The 19,609-nt window shown below is 33.9% G+C and overlaps 4 protein-coding genes across 4 annotated transcripts; 2 read left to right on the top strand and 2 right to left on the bottom strand.

Annotated features, from left to right (window-relative positions):
• The first annotated feature begins 953 nt into the window (after positions 1-953).
• LOC113499688 (RNA exonuclease 1 homolog) lies at positions 954-4,798 on the top strand. The gene has a single exon (XM_026880240.1). It carries the CDS (start codon positions 1,330-1,332, stop codon positions 4,507-4,509), a length of 3,180 nt encoding a protein of 1,059 aa, XP_026736041.1. The 5' UTR covers positions 954-1,329; the 3' UTR covers positions 4,510-4,798.
• Positions 4,799-5,086: 288 nt separating this feature from the next.
• Positions 5,087-7,967, bottom strand: LOC113499694 (ubiquitin-conjugating enzyme E2-17 kDa). Its single transcript, XM_026880260.1, has 3 exons — positions 7,720-7,967; positions 6,770-7,055; positions 5,087-6,316 (listed from the first exon to the last, which is right to left on the bottom strand). The coding sequence occupies exons 1-3, from the start codon at positions 7,761-7,763 to the stop codon at positions 6,191-6,193; spliced, it is 456 nt and encodes a 151-aa protein (XP_026736061.1). The 5' UTR covers positions 7,764-7,967; the 3' UTR covers positions 5,087-6,190.
• A 383-nt stretch (positions 7,968-8,350) lies between these two features.
• Positions 8,351-12,244, top strand: LOC113499347 (coiled-coil domain-containing protein 174). Its single transcript, XM_026879794.1, has 7 exons — positions 8,351-8,625; positions 9,127-9,332; positions 9,778-9,975; positions 10,112-10,256; positions 10,631-10,781; positions 10,990-11,211; positions 11,442-12,244. The coding sequence occupies exons 1-7, from the start codon at positions 8,581-8,583 to the stop codon at positions 12,215-12,217; spliced, it is 1,743 nt and encodes a 580-aa protein (XP_026735595.1). The 5' UTR covers positions 8,351-8,580; the 3' UTR covers positions 12,218-12,244.
• Positions 12,245-13,170: 926 nt separating this feature from the next.
• Positions 13,171-19,196, bottom strand: LOC113499346. Its single transcript, XM_026879793.1, has 4 exons — positions 18,844-19,196; positions 18,703-18,775; positions 14,995-15,156; positions 13,171-14,631 (listed from the first exon to the last, which is right to left on the bottom strand). The coding sequence occupies exons 2-4, from the start codon at positions 18,773-18,775 to the stop codon at positions 14,318-14,320; spliced, it is 549 nt and encodes a 182-aa protein (XP_026735594.1). The 5' UTR covers positions 18,844-19,196; the 3' UTR covers positions 13,171-14,317.
• Positions 19,197-19,609: the final 413 nt, after the last annotated feature.

Below are 19,609 nucleotides of genomic sequence, written 5' to 3'. Positions count from 1 at the left end.
CATTTTCCTTATTCCTCTTAAGAAAAGGTTTTAAAAAGCTTTTTATTTTGTTATCATTACTTATACCAAAATCAGTTTCAGCTTTGTCAACTTGTTTTTCTAGTAGATCTACATTGTTGTGAAGTTTCTGAATAATTAAGATTAACATAGCAATTTTTTTGGAAAGTGTAGTTATTTCGCTTCGATATTTAATGATATCCTCCGTCACGGCTGAACTACAATCACCATTCTTCAGTTTGACCATCTGCAATACGCTAGTTAATTCTTCAAGTCTCGTTAACATATTATCAACAACATCTTGAACAGTTTGAAATCCATTTAATACGTCCAACTTCAAATATGCAGAATAATCTTTCACCAGCTCGTCCAACATCTTGAAATAACTAGAAAATAAGTTCAGTCTCGGTCGAAATCTGGATACAAATACTCGATGACACTTACTAACTTATCTACGAAGTCTGACACAAGTTTTGTTACGCCTCTAAACGACGATGGACACCAACGCAAAACTTTTAAAAATAGCTCCATAATAATTAATGCGCTTAATATATCAACTGTTAAGATCGCAGTAACACAAGAGCTTCATCATAGCCAAGTATTGAGAAATTGGGTGTGAAGACTTTGCCTTGAATTTCCCACCTCTCCAATGTATTCGCAATAACAACCCTGACATCATTTTGAGATGCGTTTTAATAACGCTATATAGATGCATTTATAATAAGAAAACAGAATAGTTGTAATATGTAATGGCTTTTAATTTAACACGATAAAAATATTCTATAATTTATTATGTGGCTCAATAAAAATTGAGATCATGCAACTAAAAGTGTGTTTCGTGTTAATAAAGCTGAGTTTTTATAACGTCCATGCGGCCATGTAATGGATAATGAATTATCAATATTTTGTGCATGGGTCATTTTATTTTAAAACAATAAGTTATACATGATGTATTAGTAAATCTCTTTTGTTTTTATACATCGCAATAAATCGACTATGAGCTATCTCATGGAGTCAAAGTAGGGTAGGGTAGGGTAGGCGGAATTCTGCAATATTTTTAGATTTTATCCAAAGGTTCATAAAGATTCTAAAGATTCTATCCATATTAAATACCGTATTATTTAATTGTCTTATTGCAATGAGTTATCAAGTTAAAATTAATAAAATATCTACATATCTATTGAACCGGACGAAATAATAGTAACAATCCGTAGTTCAAGTAAACCTTGCAGAATAACGTAATTCTACAGAACCTGTGCTAGAGTGATTTTTGTTGGTTTAGTTAGTTCGTTCTCCGCTATTTAATGGATCAAATACAATATATTTAGTAGAATGCTTCCGTCGACAGGGTATTTTAAAGGAATTAATTGTCCTTTCTATGATAATGGTTTATGCGAACGACCCTATTGTCATTTTCGGCACGTTAAAAAAGACACTCAAAGCACTCCAAATGAAGGTATTGAAAGTGGAGCGATACTTCAGAAACTAGTGTCGGCAGCAGTTCAAAAGGTCCTACAACAAAAAGACGGTACTGGAGTTGCTACAGCACCGCAGCTTGATAATGCAGTCAATGCGGTACAAAGTGTAGGCAAGGCAACATATAATCCCACGCCTATAGCTGAATTGAATAAGATCAACAACGTTGACACAGAGGAATCAAACGAAGAAGGTAACGAACAAAGAAAGAGACATATTCCTGTACCGTACACACCACGTAAACCTACAGGCTTTGCTATCCAAAGACCCATTGATACAAATGGTTCCTCCAAACCTTTTATTTACATTCCTCCTCCAGTGAAATATACACCAGGTAGCACAGAAAATGTGCAATGTGATAAGTATACACCCACAGGTTCAACAGTCTCAACTGAAAAGTACTTACCAGGTTCTGAATCAGAGTTACAAGAATACAATCCAAATGAAGGTTCTAATAACTCTAGTAAACATAATTATGTACCTTCTGATAAAAACACAAGTAAAAAGAAGATATTAGAATATAAGCCTACCAAAGTCAGCTCTAAAAGTGAAACCCCAGCTGTGACTTACCAACCAACCCCAAGGTCACTTGCACCATGCTTTTCCAGTGATGAAGATGAGCCTGATAGTAAGAAACTTAAATTATCTTCAGATCTCAATGGTTTTGATGATCTAGGACCTGAATTTGATATATTAGATCAAATATTGGATGAAGAAAAGTCTGATCAAGATAAAGTAAGAAAACCCTCAAGTGATGAAGTGAAAAAAGATAATAGTATAAGCAATAATAATGACAATAAGAAGTTAGAGCATAAAAGTAGTTCAGACAAAAATCACAACAGCAAATCTCATCACAGTAGTTCACATAAAAAAGATAAATCAAAATCTAGTGACAGAAGTAAACATGAAGACAAGACAAAACACTCTGACCATAAGTCAAAACACAAAAGTTCTAGCAGAGAGAAAGAAAGAGATAAAGACAAGCACTCATCAGAGAAAAGAAAACATTCTAGTTCTAAAAGTTCTGATCATAGTTCAAAACACTCTAAACATAGTTCATCCAGCAAAGATTCTGAAAAGCGTAGTTCTAGTACAAAACATAAATCCAAATCAAAAGATAGAAGTGACCATAAGAAGTCTCATAAAAGCTCCAAAGACTCAAAAGATAGAAAGGAAAACAGGCATGATGAGAGTGACCACATGTCTGATAATGATGCTCATGTTGCAGAGGATGAACTCATGGATGAAGAGTTTGATATGGAGCCAGATGAAGATACCATAGCATTAGAATGTAAGAAGATATTTGATGAATATGTTCATATAGAAAAACCTAAAGTTATTGAAGATGCTGCTAAAATAGAGGACACTAATGAAGAAGAGTCTATACCAGGTAAAAAAAGAATATCTAGAGCATCAGACAAAGTTGTGAAACCAACACCAAAACCACCCTTGAAGCCAGATTTTAAAGTGAGTGCAGCTCAAGCCATGGCCCAAAGGCTAGCTAAAGTCCGTGAGTATCATAATGCTAAAAACGCTAGTAATTTGTTGAATAATGAAAATGTGCCTTCAAAACCAACAATTGCCCCTCCGAGTACTGGAATATCTAAAGTTCGTATTGCTCATGTGCCATATGCCTCGACTTTAATGAATGCTAAAAAAGTTATGCCTCCGAGTCAGGTAACCACTAAAAGTGAGCCTTCCACTAGCACTACCATCACACAAACAGTGAAAAAAGGCAGTCAGCGAGTGGCTCATGTACCAAATGAAAAGTTCATTGACCGGCCAGGTGTTCTGGAACCCCTAGGGTCAAAGATTGCAGCTAACATTAGGTCAATGTATTTAAATATGATGATTGATGAGTGTCTCAAAATGTATCTTAGTGCACATGATGCTTATGCTCGTGCTCAACATGAAGAACTGACTACAAGTAAAAAATGTTCAACTGTACAAATATACAAGAACTCAGCAGTATTAGCAGTTAGTAGATTGAGAAAAGAACTGCTTGAGTGCAAAGGTGTTAAGAAATCATCATCTGATTGTCAGACACTACAAAGAATGCCAGGTACAACGTCTGGTAAACCAATGGGCTCTTGGAGCATAGAAAGTAAGAATAGAAAAAATGTTGATAATTCAAAAGAGTTTGTTGGTGCAAAGTTATATAATAACATAAAAAAATGGATACTAACCGAGGAACAACTAAAACAAAATGGTTTTCCTAGACCACATGAAAGTGGTCAAAAGGGCAGAGCCATTATTCATGGTCAAAACAGACAAAAACCGCCAAAGGGCTTTTTCAGAACTTGCTGTAGGTGTAAAAAAGACTACATGGTTGATAAAAAAGGTTTCCCAGCAACAAAGGAAGAATGCATTTATCATCCCAATAATAAATATAGAGTTCGTGGAGAAGCAAGGTATCAGTGTTGCAGCCAGGATGGTACATCTGATGGTTGCTGCATAGCCCCCAGTCATGTATATGAATATGTTGACTTTGAAAATTTAAAAGGCTTTGTTAAAACTCTACCTCCAGAGACTGACATGGATGACTATGGTATTTATTCTTTAGATTGTGAAATGTGCTACACAACTCATGGTCTAGACTTGACCAGAGTAACAGTGATAAACTCCTCTTGTAATGTTGTTTATGAAACTCTTATTAGGCCATTACACCCAATAATAGATTACAATACTAGGTATTCTGGTATTACCGAGGACCAAATGGTTGGCGTCAAAACAACATTATTAGAAGTGCAAGCCACACTTCTTACTATGTTCAATAGCAAAACCATTTTAATAGGACACAGTCTAGAGTCAGATTTTAAAGTCCTTAAATTAATTCACGACACTGTAATTGACACTAGTGTTTTATATCCTCATAAAATGGGTCCTCCTTATAAGCGGGCTTTACGGAACTTGTCATCTGAATATTTGAAGAAAATAATTCAAAATTCTGTTGATGGTCACGACAGTGCTGAGGATGCCACTGTCTGTATGGAGTTAATTCATTACAAATTAAGAGAAGAACTTAAAACTAGGTGAAAAATTCTAAGCTTCATTAACTATATATTTATTTTGGTGTTTCAAAAACGTCCCATAATATATTATATTGTTATAGTAATAATAACAAACCATTGTCAACTTTGAGCACTTATTATCTTACAGCAAGAAAAAATAATATTTATATGGGATAAACAGTACCTATATCAACGAAATGTGTTAGGTAGTTTGAATAATTTTGATGGTATTATTGCAATAATGGTGTAGTATATGATAAGATATACTTTTTGTAAGAATTCACATTTCATATAAACTATTTTACCATACCTAAGCTCTTTTTTTTACTTGTGTTCCTGGATTTCCAAAAACCCATAAACATGTTTCGTTTTTAAAATACATAGCGGTTACGATGAAATAAATAACTCTCTCACACAAGTGGATTAGTTTTCCCTCTCAACAAAATAATTATTCATATTAGTTCATTATGTAATGTTATGGTCTAAAGAACATTTGGCACTTCAATTGCTTGGTTGTCATTAGGGTAAAAACAAAATATCTATTTGATATTCTAATTATACGGGAAAAAAAGTAATCGGGAAAATAAATTAAAAGACTTCTGTAAAACCGAAAATAATATTTTACTAGAAGACGAAATATTACACATTCATAATGTCCTTGAAACACAAGACATTTTAAACATTCAGCTTTATTAGAAAACAAGAAAACTGCTACACATTTCAAAAATATCCATTGGGACACTTATAATATACACGAATGAGACTCGACCTAATTTTGTGCAGCAGGATTATGACAATATAATATTAGTAATAAAAAAAAAACCACGAGTCAATAGATAATAATTTAGAAAATTAAAAATAAACTTGTACTATTTTCGGTAAACACTGTTGATAATAGCACTAGGGTCTTTATGTCACAATTATAATAATTCGGTAAATAATAACAATTTCTACATTACATTATTGTATAGTTCATCGATAATAAAAATATATTCCAAAAGTAGATACATACAATGCAGCAATAAAAGTGGAAAGAAAATATTAACTTTTAATGTGGATACATACCTACTACAGTTACAAAATAGTTGTCAGTCATACCAGAGACATGGCAATACAACCTACCAGTGTCTAGACAATTTAAGCAAAGCCTTAGAAGTTTTTGTTATGTGCACAATACAATTGAGAAAAGTTCACTCTGATATCTAGCTAAAATGTAACAGTTGCATTAAAAATACTTTCATAGATGAATATTTCTACTATTGCTCATTTAGTTACATGAATATAATGATAAACATGAAAAATCTAATGTTCTCTAACAAAATAAGTGGCACACACATGATTTGAAGTGGTACAATGTAAATATGTATAATGCTGATACTATTCTTACATATATTGGCATGTGGTAAGGTTTTAATATTGTCAATGAGAATTCATTAGCTATACAATATGGAGCTATATTTATAAATTCATATTACCTGTTGACTCAAATTTTGGTTTTCTTATTGATTATTAATTAAATTAGTTTACCAAAACCCATACTTATGATTAATCTGCTATACCTTGCAGTATTAACTTGGTGTATGATAGTGTATGTAATTATAATTTACATGGTTGTCCCAATGAAATTTATATAGAGGTATTGGCCGATGTTCGGCTGCCCAGGTAATGTGTACACCACTGTTAACTGAGATCCTGGTTGACCCCTGCTAGTCAATAAATGATTGTTCTACACACGCTTTCACCCGTTTTTCGTATTCTCGCCGGTTCTCCTTATAAAGCTGCGCCGCCATTGAGTTCGCAGGTGAATTGGGGTTAGGATCACTTAGTAGAGACTGAAAATAAATTGCAGACGCACAATTAATAAAAACAGTCACACATTTTAACACTAATAATAGCTTTGCTGGTCTAGTGTGGGATGTTTTAGTTGATCTAGAAAGTTTAAATCTTCAATAAATGAACAAAAGCTAATTAGATACAAAAGCTTCAGTTATTCAATCTTTTTGTAGTAAAATCTTTTTGATGATATTCTGCTTAATTTGTAGCAGATTCAATACATTTTAAACAAAAAATTGTGTCTACATCAACATTGATTTCTCCATTTACATGCAGAATGTAATTATATTTTCAGCAAACAAATAAAAGTAACTGTTTTAACTGCTTTGTTGAGGTCAATGAACTTAATAGGAATGTGAACTCATAAAGTGATGTTTGGCTTAAAAATGTATAAATATTATCTTGTATGGTTCTTATTGCTTTTATGAGTAAATTATAAAATGTTTATTTACCTGTATAGAAGTTAAAATAGCTGAAACATCATATGTAGGGCTCCATCTGTTTTGCAGGATGTCTAAGCAGATGCCTCCATCAGCATAAACATTTGGATGAAACATTTTAGACACAAATCTCACTGTAGGAGGTTTATTTGGGTATTCCTCTGTGAATTCTATTGTGAGCTTGAATGTGCCATCTTCAAATGGAGTGTCATGGGGTCCAAATATCACAGCATTCCAGATCATAATATTGTTATCAGTGGGAGCACCAGACACACCGGTTGGTGGGTCTTCTTGTAAGCTGTGGATGTTAAAACAAACATTGTAGGTGTATCTGTGTCAGAACAATTACACTACCAGTTTACAAGCATTTTTTTTTATATGTATGTGCTTTCTTAGTTAAACATACTTTGCATATTTAAAGTTAAAAGTGTTAGATGACATGCATCTGTTATATTATGGCTTGGTTTTATCTGCAATTTACATACAAAGCCTTTATGTGAACTCATATAAGTTTCTACAATAAAATCAAGGTCATGAGACAACTTTTTATAGGCTTTATGACAAATTTCTGCAGTTCAAAATAAAAGTTGAAGATTTAGGGGAACTAAATTCGAATATTTATTTTGCAGAGCAAAAATATGTATATTTGGATAACCTAAATAATTACTACCAACAAACGACGTTTAGACATCGAGAGTGACGTAGCTATGTCTACTTATAGCGTATCCGACACTCGAAGTTCAATACAAAGAGCCTCCTCTTTTATAAGCTTTTCTGTTTACAATCCAATTTGAAATATAGAACAGAATAGAAATCGATTAAAATGACTGTGATGTAATTTGATGAATCAGCAGTACACTTTTGCACAAAGGAAATTTTAATGGATACTGATAAAAGATTGCTAAAAATCCAATGTCGAATGCAAATATTCTAGAATATGTAAGTATAATTTAGGTACAAACCGTTTGAAATCTCTCATCAGGCGTCTTCTGGCTGGAGTTGACATTTTGGTCTCACGCACTTATTAGTTACTAATTTTATAAAGGTACCGTATGTATGTGATGTGTATTTCTTATGAAACTTTTCATATGACAAGACAGTTAACTATATATATATAAGATTTGCTTGTACACAAAAGATTCCGTTTTTGTCGTTGCGTAGAAATTTCTGTCGTCACGGCCAGCGAGATGGTTGTCAGATGACCATGAAATTAGCAGTTTTTTAGCCCGCAAGTGGTCAATACACAGACGTCAAATTTTTAGTTTTAGTATTGGCTCTTGTGACGAAGTTCAGAGCCTTCCGCTACAAACTTACTAATTAGCATTTCAAGTTCTTATCAGAATGTGATTTAACAGATATAAAGGTAGTGATATCTTCATTATTAAACAAAAAAAATAATATTGTTATGCAAAAACCTTGATGCATTTTTTTTGTTGCCTTACATTTCGAGTAAAAAAAACTATTAAAAACGACAAAAGATCTATAAAAAAAACTTTTTTCTTTCCAACCGTTCATAAATAAAGGCACCTCTCTTTTGATTTTTGCTCTTGTATCACAAAAATATCAAACTGACAGTGACAATCTGACAATTTGACACAAAAATGACAGATTAATAGAGGCGACTTGATTATTTGTGTTGAAATGAACGAATTTTCTATATTTATTAATTTTGTGCAACATATTAAGCAGTAGCATCCTGTTATTAATGTGTTGCTGATAGGTAAAACAGAGAAAAAGTATTTTTCTAGACAGAACATAGTAAATTCGATCAAGAAGTTAATGTTATCATATTAAGTCTCTATTTTCTGAGTCTTTCTGCCACAATGAATGATGGAAGTTCAAAGAAGATATTATTTAAGAAATCAACGGTAAGGATCTTAAAAAGTGCTTAAAGTAATGTTAAATTGTAGAGAGTAATTTATGAATTACTGACAGCATGGTATGCTGAGTGAGATGGGGAAATGTAGGGCGGCGGTAATAAGGTCGATGCCTAGAGTCGTGGGAGGTTCGTGGCTAATTTTGTCATAGATGATGAGATAAAATAGTTAAACCCGTCATTTTATGCTGGTTTGTCTGAAGCCAAGGCGCAGTGTCTTGCATGTGGTTGGCCCTGCTCCCCTTTTTGTTACTCCAGACTAAACATGTATGTCAGTATAAGCCTTGCTTCCATTAAGTGTAGTATGACGGGGTTGTATAACAAAGTAGTTTTCTCTGTTATTGTTAATAAATAGCAATGCATTGATAAGATGTATGAATGCCAGATGTATTCCAGCATGTGACAAAACCTCCTTTAAATAATTCTTAATTTTAACCAACATTTCATATTTCTGATCGTATTAATTTGATAAGAATGTTCATATATTTTCCAGCTATTTAGTCTTAAGGCAGAACTATTAAGGAAGCAAGAAGAAGTGAATGAAAAGAAGCGACTGCCTCAAAATAAGTTAGAGAACTTTAAGCCTCCAGTAAGAGAGAATGTAAAAGATGAGAATACAAATAAAGAATACAAGAAAACATTCCAGGACAGGTTAAAAGCTGTTGATACAGAAGAATTAGAAGCTATCAGGAAATCTAAGTATGTACCAAAGACTATCAGTATCATCATTTTCCTAATGTAAGGTTCCCAGTCTAAGGGTTGATGATGGTGATGATCATGAGACGTAGCTGTTGTGCCAGTAAGATAAGATGAAGCTGAGTACATATATAATAACAGAGTCTCTGATATAATGGTTATTTCTGTGATCATGTTATCTTCACTTAAACATCCACTATATCTCATATATTGTAGGCCAGACTTAAGAAATTTGTGTTTTGTTAAATTAGTCCCTGGCCTGTATTTTGATGACAACATGAATATAGTAAACTATGTGAATTTTTAATAATAAATCCCTTAACTCTTGAATTGAAATCTTAGTATTCTTTCAAATAGATTTGACACAAATGTTTTGCTATTTGGAGACTTGTTTGTTTCCCGAAAATAAATAAATAAATAAAATATTAAATTAAGAATTACATTACAGGTTAGCTTTAGAGAAGAAGGCAGAGTTATATGAGCACTTATCAGATAGTGCGGGCCAATCCCAGCTGGCTGAGAGATTCCTGGTGGACTTCAATACTAAGAAGCAGCAGGAACCGGAACCAGTCAGCCATGCCAGCCAAGTTGAGGAACCAATACAACCTGATCCCGAGACTGATGTCAATGATGATGATAGTGAATGGTAGATGCTGCTAGCCACTGCTTTTTGATAGTGCTATTCTTTATTTTTCATTACTTGTTATTCATTTTGTATTGTTGTTATTCCAATCGTATGTACAATAATATGACCAAGTAAGAATTTCTTTTATATATTTCAGGACTGAATTTACTGATTGTCTGGGAAGAACAAGAAAATGTCTTAAATCAGACCTGGAAATGTTTCGGAAAAAGGATGCGCAACTTATGAAGGCTATCAACAAAGATAGGGATTCTGGTAATGATGAAAAAGAAAAAATACCTGAGGTGAATATATTCAGCTTTTCTTTTTTTGAAGAAACATGTCCTGCTTTAAGAAATTTAGTCCTTTTGTCGCTTTGGCTTTCACAAGCATTCAAGTCTCATGTTTAAAGACATATTTTGTGCATTTAAGATCATGATCTGTTTGATAGAAATACACAAAATTAGTAATAACATTTGAACAGCATATTTGTAAACCTCATTATATTATGTAGATCCAGAAAGAGTTGCAAGCTAATATTTTGCTATTTTGCAAGAAATTACTTAAAGTAGACTCTGCACTTTAAGTAATTGCTCAACTAAAAAAAAATATCATAGGTCCTTACTGACCTTAAAACTCTATTAATCAAGCATTTATGTTCATTTTTATTGTGTTTCAGCCGGAAGAAATCGCACCACTAAAGGAAAAACCATTGTTGGTCCAAACTACAAATGAGTATTTACAATCATTGCGAGAGAAGTGGGAACAGAAGGAACAGGAACTGTTGGCGAAAGATAAAGATATACATTATCAGGACTTGTTGTTTGATGGTTGGTATATTTTTATTGTATTATGCAAATTAAAATTGTTGCAAAATATGCCATTGTTAATAAACTTTTGGCGACATATTGTAGGTACTGTTTTTCTCCATACAAATAACAGGATCAGCACAACTATAACTTAGAGTTTCAAAAGAGCTTGAAAGAAGTATTACACAAAATATATAGCATATTTTATATAGCATATTTATAATTACAGAGGCACGAATCCACGGTGTCGGTTACTACTCCTTCAGTACTGACGAAACGGAGCGTCAGAAACAAATGGAAGAGCTCATCAAAAGGCGGGAAGAGACATTGAAGGCTCAGAAGGAAGCTGAAGAGGTTCGCAAGAAGAGGGACGAGATGATGGCGGTTAGAGTGGCGGCTGCCCGCGCCCGCCAGCGGGCTAGAGCTGGCTTGCCCCCAGAAGAAACAAAAGGTATACATTTTTTTTGTTGTGACCACTATACATTTGCCGTTGCATGATGTTAGATTGAAGGCAAGGAAAACAATTGTATTCTCGGAGGTGACATAAACAATGATACTAATGCATGGAGTTCATAACAATAGTTCCGACTTACCTATTCCAAGGTAGAAAGCATGTTCTTTCGATACATAATTTAAAGTTAGTAATATCTATCAATAACACAATTCGTTTTGTCCTTTCAGATAATCAAAAAGACTTTACAACTTGTCTGCTAGAATTTCTGACGCAACAAAAGAATGAAGCCGATGCTAAAGCTAAGGCAGAGGAAAATAAACTTAAAGAAGAGCAAGAGAAAGAGAGGCAGAAGTTACGCGAGGCTTACATACGTGAGTGGGATGTTGGAAAAGAGGGAGTCGAAGGCAAAGTCAAGAAATTCAGAGAAATGACACAAGAAGAGTATGTTGAACAGCAGCGGGATAAGAGAATTAAAGAATTTGCTCCGCAAACTCCAAAAGCTTCCACTTCTGGTAACGCAAACGTATTTGATGATAAAGGCAAAATTGTTGGTTCTAACGCAGCTATTGCAACTGCTACTAAAACATGGGCCGATGTTAGACCTCCACCCAAAACCCCGCCCCCTCCCGAAATTGGTGAACTAAATGAGACACAACAGCAAAAAGGTCTTTATTTTACGTCATCGAAGAAGAACGACATCGCTGTGAAATACAGAAACTTTGTTAAAGCTCAAGAACCGACACCCATAGTAAATGAATTAGAAGAAACAGATCCTACACTTACAAGTAATAAAGTTGCAGAGAAGAGAAAACACGAATCAACTAGTGTCGAAATACCACCACCACCTACATTTGAATATTATGGTCCGACGATAAAACAGACCAAGTTTGATAAACCATTTGAATCCGACATTAGAGAAGCTTACGTTCAGGGAGCAAAGAGCTTAGAACCCAAGTCCAGTAATCGTCAGTTGCCCAAACACTATGATTTTACATTTGACTAAGTATTAAATAAAACAACATAAATTTTCTCTGTGCGTATTTATTTGGTGTGAAAATCGCCAATCACATCTACAATCATTTTAAAAATATTGCTGAAAATATACACAATTTGTTATACTAATATCACATGAATGAGCGCTACAAATATTTAGACTACATTTATTTCTAACATTTAAAGCCTTACTTACAGAGATCGATTTTTGAGAATGAATAATTCGAAAACTATTACAAATAACAACCTACCTATAAAACATATAAGTTAAATCTAGTATTGCAGAATGATGCCAACGACTAGTGTTAGTATGTGTGCGTCGAATCGTGCAGCAGTGTTATTGCGTGGTTTGGTTTCTTCGGTTGTCGTCATATCAATGTGTGCAAGGGTCATCATGGTAGTACCCATGGTCATTTGTTCAGTACTTTTCGTTGTAGGCGTATCATTATGTTGAAGAGCTTCTGCTGTAGGCAATTGTTCACTAGGTTTAACTTTCTCTTCTTTTTCTTCCATTACGACTGTAGTGGCTTTTGTAGTAGTTTCCGCCATGGTGATTTCTTCTGATTGTTTGTTCATATCAGGCGTTGCAGTTTGTATTTCTTCGATGCTTGCTTTTTCATCATTATTGTGGTTGGTAGGTTCACTACTCATGAGGATTATATCAGTTTTGAGATCACTACTTTCGATGTTTTCAGAGGGTATATCTATTTGTATAATCGTTTCTTTGGTTCCATGTTCATTACTTACAACATTCTCACTATCCATTGCGTTATTAATTACTGGGCTGGTTTTATCTAAAGCATCAACTGTAGGCTTCGTTTCGCTCATTTCACTTTTATCATCACTACTTTCTGCGATCATAGTAGCGGTTGTCTCAATCATTTCAGCGTTCATTGCAGTAGCATCATCAATTTGATTGTCAATGTTTTGCATTACTTCTTCAGTCGCAAATCAAATCAAATCAAATCAAATCAAATTCATTTATTGTTGTCACAGGTAAAATATGGTTCTTAGAATTAAACATGTATAGAATCGCTGTAACATACCTTTGAGGTGTACAATGTCATAATGAGAAGAAAATAATTATTTTGAATACACAATTACTTACAAGTTTAGCTAGGTAGGTACATCACTTAATTATCTCGAGGTTTTAATCATGTCATACATTCATTAAAATATTTATGTCAGCACTTATAGTCAATTAAAGAATAAAGGATTTATATTTATGCATATGTCACAGTTAATTATTAGAATAAGTCAAGATTTTTATCCTCTAGAAACTCATTAATTGAATAATACACTTTGGATATTAGAAACTTTTTGAGTTTCAGTTTAAATAAAGTAATGTTAGGAATATTTTTTATACATTCTGGTATTTTATTATAAATTTTTACTCCCATGCCAAATATACTTGTTCTAAATTTAACTGTTCTACATTTATTTATACATAGTTGATTTTTGTGTCTCACACTTCTCAATGTTTCATAATTTTTGATATCGCGTTTTATCATTACTGCTGCCTCAAATATGTACAACGAAGGAAGAGTTAAAATATTTAATCTTTTGAACTCTGTTCTACATGTATCATTTGGTTTAAGTCCACATATACTTCTAATACATCTTTTTTGAGCCTTGAAAGCAAATTCTCTGTTAGTAGAATTACCCCAGTAAATAATGCCATATTTTAATGTGGAGCCTGCGTATGCGTGGTAGACATTTAGCAACACTTTTTCATTTACCACTTTGCGTAACATATAGAGGGCGTATGAGAACTGGTTCAATTTTTTACAGACCTGATCAATTTGAAATTTCCAGTTTAGTTCTGAGTCGATATGTATTCCTAAAAATTTAGCATTATGGACTTCATTAATCTTTGTTCCCTTGTAGTTTATATTTAGATTTGTTGATTTAGTATTTTTGTTTGTAAAGGACATATAATTAGTTTTTGTTATATTAATTTTCAGGTTATTAGCCGTTAGCCAGTTTATAATTTCGTCAAGAGATTTGTTTATATTATCTTCATGTTTGCTTTTGTCATCTTCAGTAAATATGGCTGTACTATCGTCTGCAAATAGTATAATTTCCTGGTTAATAGTTTTTGGGAGGTCGTTTATATAGCATTGTTATCATTTGGAATACTTTTTGTTTCTTGGGCCGTTGTATTGTCAATTTGATTTTTTCTGTTGTTATTCATGCTGATGAAACTTGATTTAGATATGAGGGCTCTTTTGATTCTAGCGTTGTGTGTTTTGGCGACGAGTCTGGGCAGTATACCGAATGCTTCGGCTTCCCGTTCGGTATTGACTCCGTTGCAGAGGTCTCCTCGGCAGGGACAGGTCATGCGCCAGGTTCTGGTGGAGTTGCAATACAAGGAGTAACATTCATCTTGATACAACTTGACACAGTACCTCGATTCCGTATAAGCTGGAAAAAAGAAAAGCATAAATTTCATCAATAACATATTTTCCACAATAACAAGGACGAATTCGTTACTATTGTTACGTTACTTGTAAGATTAAGAATTTTACTGCCTCCTAAAGTATGTTTTGTTATTGTTATTTGTGTTACATTTGCGAAATAGGGATTTCGCTACACGCCATGTAAAGCGCTATATAGCTTTGTCATCTGCATCGAGCTAACTTAAACAGTTAGTGGCCTGAATATGAACAATTTTGAATTCGGATTGCTTGTTATATATAACGATGACGGATATCATGGCGTAGAGTATTCGTGTCGCAAACGTGGATCTGGAGGTCAGTTTAAGTATTCTTTAAAGTTTTCTCTAACGTGGTGATGTAGCCACGACAGCGCAGTAGGGGAAGCCAGGGTCGCAGTCGGTGACCTCAGTGAAGGGCCGGCTGCAGCTTGGAGCGCGCTGACTGCGGTGAACCTGCTCCGCCATCGGCCCGCACCAGTAGCACCGACGACCGACCTCAGCAATTGCTGGCCCTGTAATGATAGCGTAGGTATCGTGTGAAATTTCATGAACAAAATAATGCTTAACATTTAAATATTAATGTTTGCGAGACGTTTTCTTTCACAAAAAAGTTTTTGTGAAATTCTTTACTTTAATATTTTCAAAAAGGTTTTGATATAGAGTACTGTCTACATAGGTACTGTCAGCAAAAGAACGTTTCAAACAGCTGATGACGAGAATGAGCCATTGTACTATTGGGTAACAAAATAGGCTTGACACCTAGGAATTATAGTTAGGATAAACCAGACAACAATTCCTTCATGATTTTGTGAAAAACACTCGCACTTTATTAATAGCATTATACATAATTATAGGTACTTCTGTTTCTTTTTACCGCTGACTGTACTTACGCTCATTATTTGGTAGACCTATTACTGTTCATCGAGTCGTACATAATACACAACAAATTCCGTCGACATTATACCATTTCATATCGTAAGTACCTTTTATTATCTACATTAAAATAAGTGGTCGTATTCGTAAAGTCCCTGAGCAGTCGGTACCTGAGCTATATTTTAAAATGTCACAGAGTCGAGCACTAAGTTTCACGCGTGAGTTCCCTGAGGCGTTTTGGCATCCACCTCTATTAAATTACGTAAATGTAAGTTACATACGCTATCTCAAGGATCTAGTGCTTCCGACATTAGACGGATGAATTTAAACTCTACTGATATTTCTGTGTGGGAAGTAGTTAGGCATAGAATAGTGTTTGCCTATGATTCAAAAAAAAGTTAGACAATTGTGAAATCGAGAATATAAAAAGCCGCGATCACACGCGCACGTACTATACTATGTATATAATAGATATATACAAAGTCTACAAATAAAGTCGAACGTTTTTCAGCATTTAAGTAGGTACATGAAAAACAAATATTTTATAATCCGGAGTTAAAAATAGATAGATTATAACAGATATAAGAAATGTTCACTAAAACAATTTGAGCACTCACCCACTTAGTTAATATTCTAAGTTCTAAATATTTCTCCTTGTTTCGAAATGCGAATTCCGTTTGAGTTAATAATTTTGTTTTAGGCCTCTCAAAATTTGTTCAAGAACTTAAGGTATAATTTTAGTTCCTCTTGAAATTTCCTTGAGTGAGTTTTGGGTCGAATATGACTGTTGCTAAGTAGGTACCAAGAATCTGGATTAACTTTAGAATTTTTCTTTTGGGTTTTAATTCGATAAAGGCTCTCGAACTGGACACTTGGTCACTTTATTTATATAAATAAGTACGCATAGACGCGTTCTTACTAAAGCTACGTCTAGGTAGGTTATATACCTAGAAGTTTGCTAAAAACCAGTAGGAAAACGTAACATCCAGTTATTATAGATGTCTATAAATAGTAACATACTAGTAAAGCAACCCACTACATAAAGATTTCCTCTGCCTCGTGGGTGTGTTTACGGACATAAATCTTATATGCACAAAGGCCGAGTCTTAGAAAACGTTATAAATTGTACTGCGGAAAGGTAATCTGCCGACCTGAGCGCAGAATCCTAACCCCTGCGCCAAATAGGTCATCAAACTAAGCAGTAAGAATATCTTACAACACGTATCCGTGTAAAAATAGTAGGTACGGTGTAAAAATCTATTTATTTACCACCATATTAAATATCTATGTTCAAATTTTATTCCACTTTAGTCAGCAAACATTATAAATGAAAAGCCAACAACAATAGAAACAAACTCGATTATAACTGTAAAGTAAGTCATCACTTGTTGTAACGACGTTATATAATTCCATACTCCGCGCTCCAAATTATTCAATAACAAAACACGGGGCATTTACTAATTTGTCCACCTATTACCGGAAACTGGGCCATCAATAATTTGGAATTAGGTTACCGCAGTGTATTGTTCGTATGTATGTCCGTGTGTCCGATAGCTCTTGTAACTAATTCAGTCGGCAATGAGTGGTGGATAGCACATCATTAATTCAGGCGCTGCAGCTGGTTGCCGTGTTGATTACTCTTCCTCCGTGTGCCAACGTAAATGTTTGTCCTTACCGACTCGTATGATCTGTGAGGTACAGTCTCCACTCCAAAGATAATGTTGACCCAACTGTCTAAATAACAGATTGACGTACAGTTTAACATTTTGTCGTGGGTAAACCTATCTAACTATACCACGAATATATTTGTAGAAATTTAAACTTGACTTGTTATTGTTACGATACTGACAAATTAATGCTTTTACGGTCAATTTAAACTATTAGGTACTTGTATTAATTTTAATATTAAGAATTTATAGTTCACATTGAGCATTAGAAGCGAGAGTTTCATTTCGATTCAATTTCAGGTATTTAGGTCAAATTCGTTATAAAATTAATTTGAAACAAACTCGACATATAAAAATAGATTTTAATTAATACATTAAATTGAATTTCGATATGACAATATTCAGATGTTGAATAATTTGATTAATTTCGTAAGTAAATTAAGGGTATGTTCGATTGGTTGTATTTACTGCGTCAATAATCATATGTATGTATTAGTAGTTACATTTAAATATAATAATAACTCGGATAACTTGCACTACCTTTAATAGGTTAATTGTTGTTGTCCGTTACCTTGTTTTACAACCCAACTCGCGAACGAACAGCAGCCATCTTAGAAATGCTCGACACTATAAAAATAGTTAATCCACATTTTGGAGTAGAAACATTTACAACGTTTCGCGGGAATGCAGAACGAGAGCAAGACTTTTAAGAGACTTTATTTTGGATGTTGATTCGAGAATATAGATTAAGAAGAAATAGTCCGGGCTTAAAACGTTAACGACTTTTTAACAGACTTCAAAAAGTTGGTAGTTCTCAACTCGGCTATTTTGAAAAAAAAAGCTATTCAATAATCCCTAATGTAGTAATAGACACTTATTTTTGAAAAAATATTCAAGAAATATATTTTTTTCCGCGAAATTTGAAAAACAAAACCTAACATTTTCGTAGCCTTGAAAACGAACACTCATAAATTAAATGTAGGAAAATGTAACGTCTGTTTGTTTCTTCGTATCACCGGAAACGAATTTTCTTGTATATTCAGTCGCAAAAATACATAGAAGCGGTGTAAAGTTCCATGGGAGCCATACGTCTGGTGCGAAGGTCGCCCGACAGACGCTGAATATCTTATGATGTACTTGTACAACAGTATACATATTTATTATTTACCACACAAAGAAGGTTTTATTTGAATATGAGATATTCGTAAGAAAAGTCTCCGAAAAATAAAAACATTTTTTTTAAAACAACCTGCATGTTAGAGCTACGTACTTTCTATTAAACGAAGGAGGCCAAGTAAACTTTTTAGCAATTTTGTTTTCACAGCCTAGGTCGTAAAATCCTCAATCTTATATAGAGATACATGAAAACGTACAACGGAAACGCATACCGCCACTCTGTGCCATATCGCGTTACACGACCTCTAGGATATAGAACAACAACACTTAACATTTATCGCAAAAGTTTTCAGTTTATTATAAATGCGAAAGTTTGCAAAATATTCAGTATGAGCTACTCACCACACAGAGAGATGAAAACCGCCACACTCAGGACTATCCTTCGAAAGCGGAACTTTGTTTCGGAAACCGCCATCTGAATACGAAACTTTATTTTACAAAACTTTTTATTTTTATCATCAAAATTCAATCAATGGAATGTACCTTCAATTTTAATGTGATGTATATTTTTTTCTTAAAACGCTTAGTACGAAGTCGTGTGTGGGTCCGCAACGTCTACGCGTCGACTATTCCAAGTTCGTAGCGGCTCACACTCGTAGGCCTACGCTACGTAAAGGTCCGTACACATAATGACACTCGTAATCGCTACATCGGACACGGAACGGTTATCAATATATTCGTATTATTTTGTGTGACATGTGTGTGCGTGTCTTTAATCAATCATGATGAATGTTTGATGTTCTGCTATTAATTTATGTTGAGCGATGTATAAATGTATTCATTTGGTCAACATGATGCATGTCTATTTTTATTTCCAGACAGTATTCATTTTTTATGATTATATCTGTCTAAGCTTAACATTATTATTTTATTAATAGTAATTAAATTTACTACTATGTGCCGTAATCATTTCGATAAGTAATTTGACACAGTTATTAATTTGATTTGATGTTTCGTTTATAAATAGCTGCTAGCATTAAAATACCGTTTTTAATTTCCAGTTTCTGCACTAAGCCATTCATATAACATTACACTTTTCTAGAACAAGAAACATCGCTTTTCCGACGATTATGATTTCGAGATCCGTTGAAACAAAACCTATATATTATCGACGAGTGCAAACCCGCATATTATTGTAAGACATAGCCATTTTCTCGGTTGTTTTCCCCAACATAAAGTAGCTTCTTGGAAAATAAGGTCGCTTTTTAGAGAATACGATCGAGTAGGGACAATAAATTGAGCCATGTAT

Source organism: Trichoplusia ni, chromosome 12 (genome assembly GCF_003590095.1).
Source record: "Trichoplusia ni isolate ovarian cell line Hi5 chromosome 12, tn1, whole genome shotgun sequence".
In the NCBI taxonomy this organism is placed as follows: Eukaryota; Metazoa; Arthropoda; class Insecta; order Lepidoptera; family Noctuidae; genus Trichoplusia; species Trichoplusia ni.
The sequence above is the reverse complement of the archived record's forward strand: the minus strand, read 5'-3'. Positions and strand labels throughout refer to the sequence as shown.

Coding starts and splice junctions, on each gene's coding strand:
- LOC113499688 (XM_026880240.1), top strand. CDS start 1,330: ATGCTTCCGTCGACAGGGTATTTTAAAGGAATTAATTGTCCTTTCTAT.
- LOC113499694 (XM_026880260.1), bottom strand. CDS start 7,763: ATGTCAACTCCAGCCAGAAGACGCCTGATGAGAGATTTCAAACG. Junction 7,056..7,719: donor CTGATGAGAGATTTCAAACG/GTTTGTACCTAA, acceptor TAACATCCACAG/CTTACAAGAAGACCCACCAA. Junction 6,317..6,769: donor CTATTTTAACTTCTATACAG/GTAAATAAACAT, acceptor ATTTATTTTCAG/TCTCTACTAAGTGATCCTAA.
- LOC113499347 (XM_026879794.1), top strand. CDS start 8,581: ATGAATGATGGAAGTTCAAAGAAGATATTATTTAAGAAATCAACG. Junction 10,257..10,630: donor AAAAAGAAAAAATACCTGAG/GTGAATATATTC, acceptor ATTGTGTTTCAG/CCGGAAGAAATCGCACCACT. Junction 11,212..11,441: donor GCCCCCAGAAGAAACAAAAG/GTATACATTTTT, acceptor TTGTCCTTTCAG/ATAATCAAAAAGACTTTACA.
- LOC113499346 (XM_026879793.1), bottom strand. CDS start 18,775: ATGGCGGTTTCCGAAACAAAGTTCCGCTTTCGAAGGATAGTCCTGAGT. Junction 15,157..18,702: donor GGTTTTCATCTCTCTGTGTG/GTGAGTAGCTCA, acceptor CTATCATTACAG/GGCCAGCAATTGCTGAGGTC. Junction 14,632..14,994: donor TGTCGTGGCTACATCACCAC/GTTAGAGAAAAC, acceptor TCTTTTTTCCAG/CTTATACGGAATCGAGGTAC.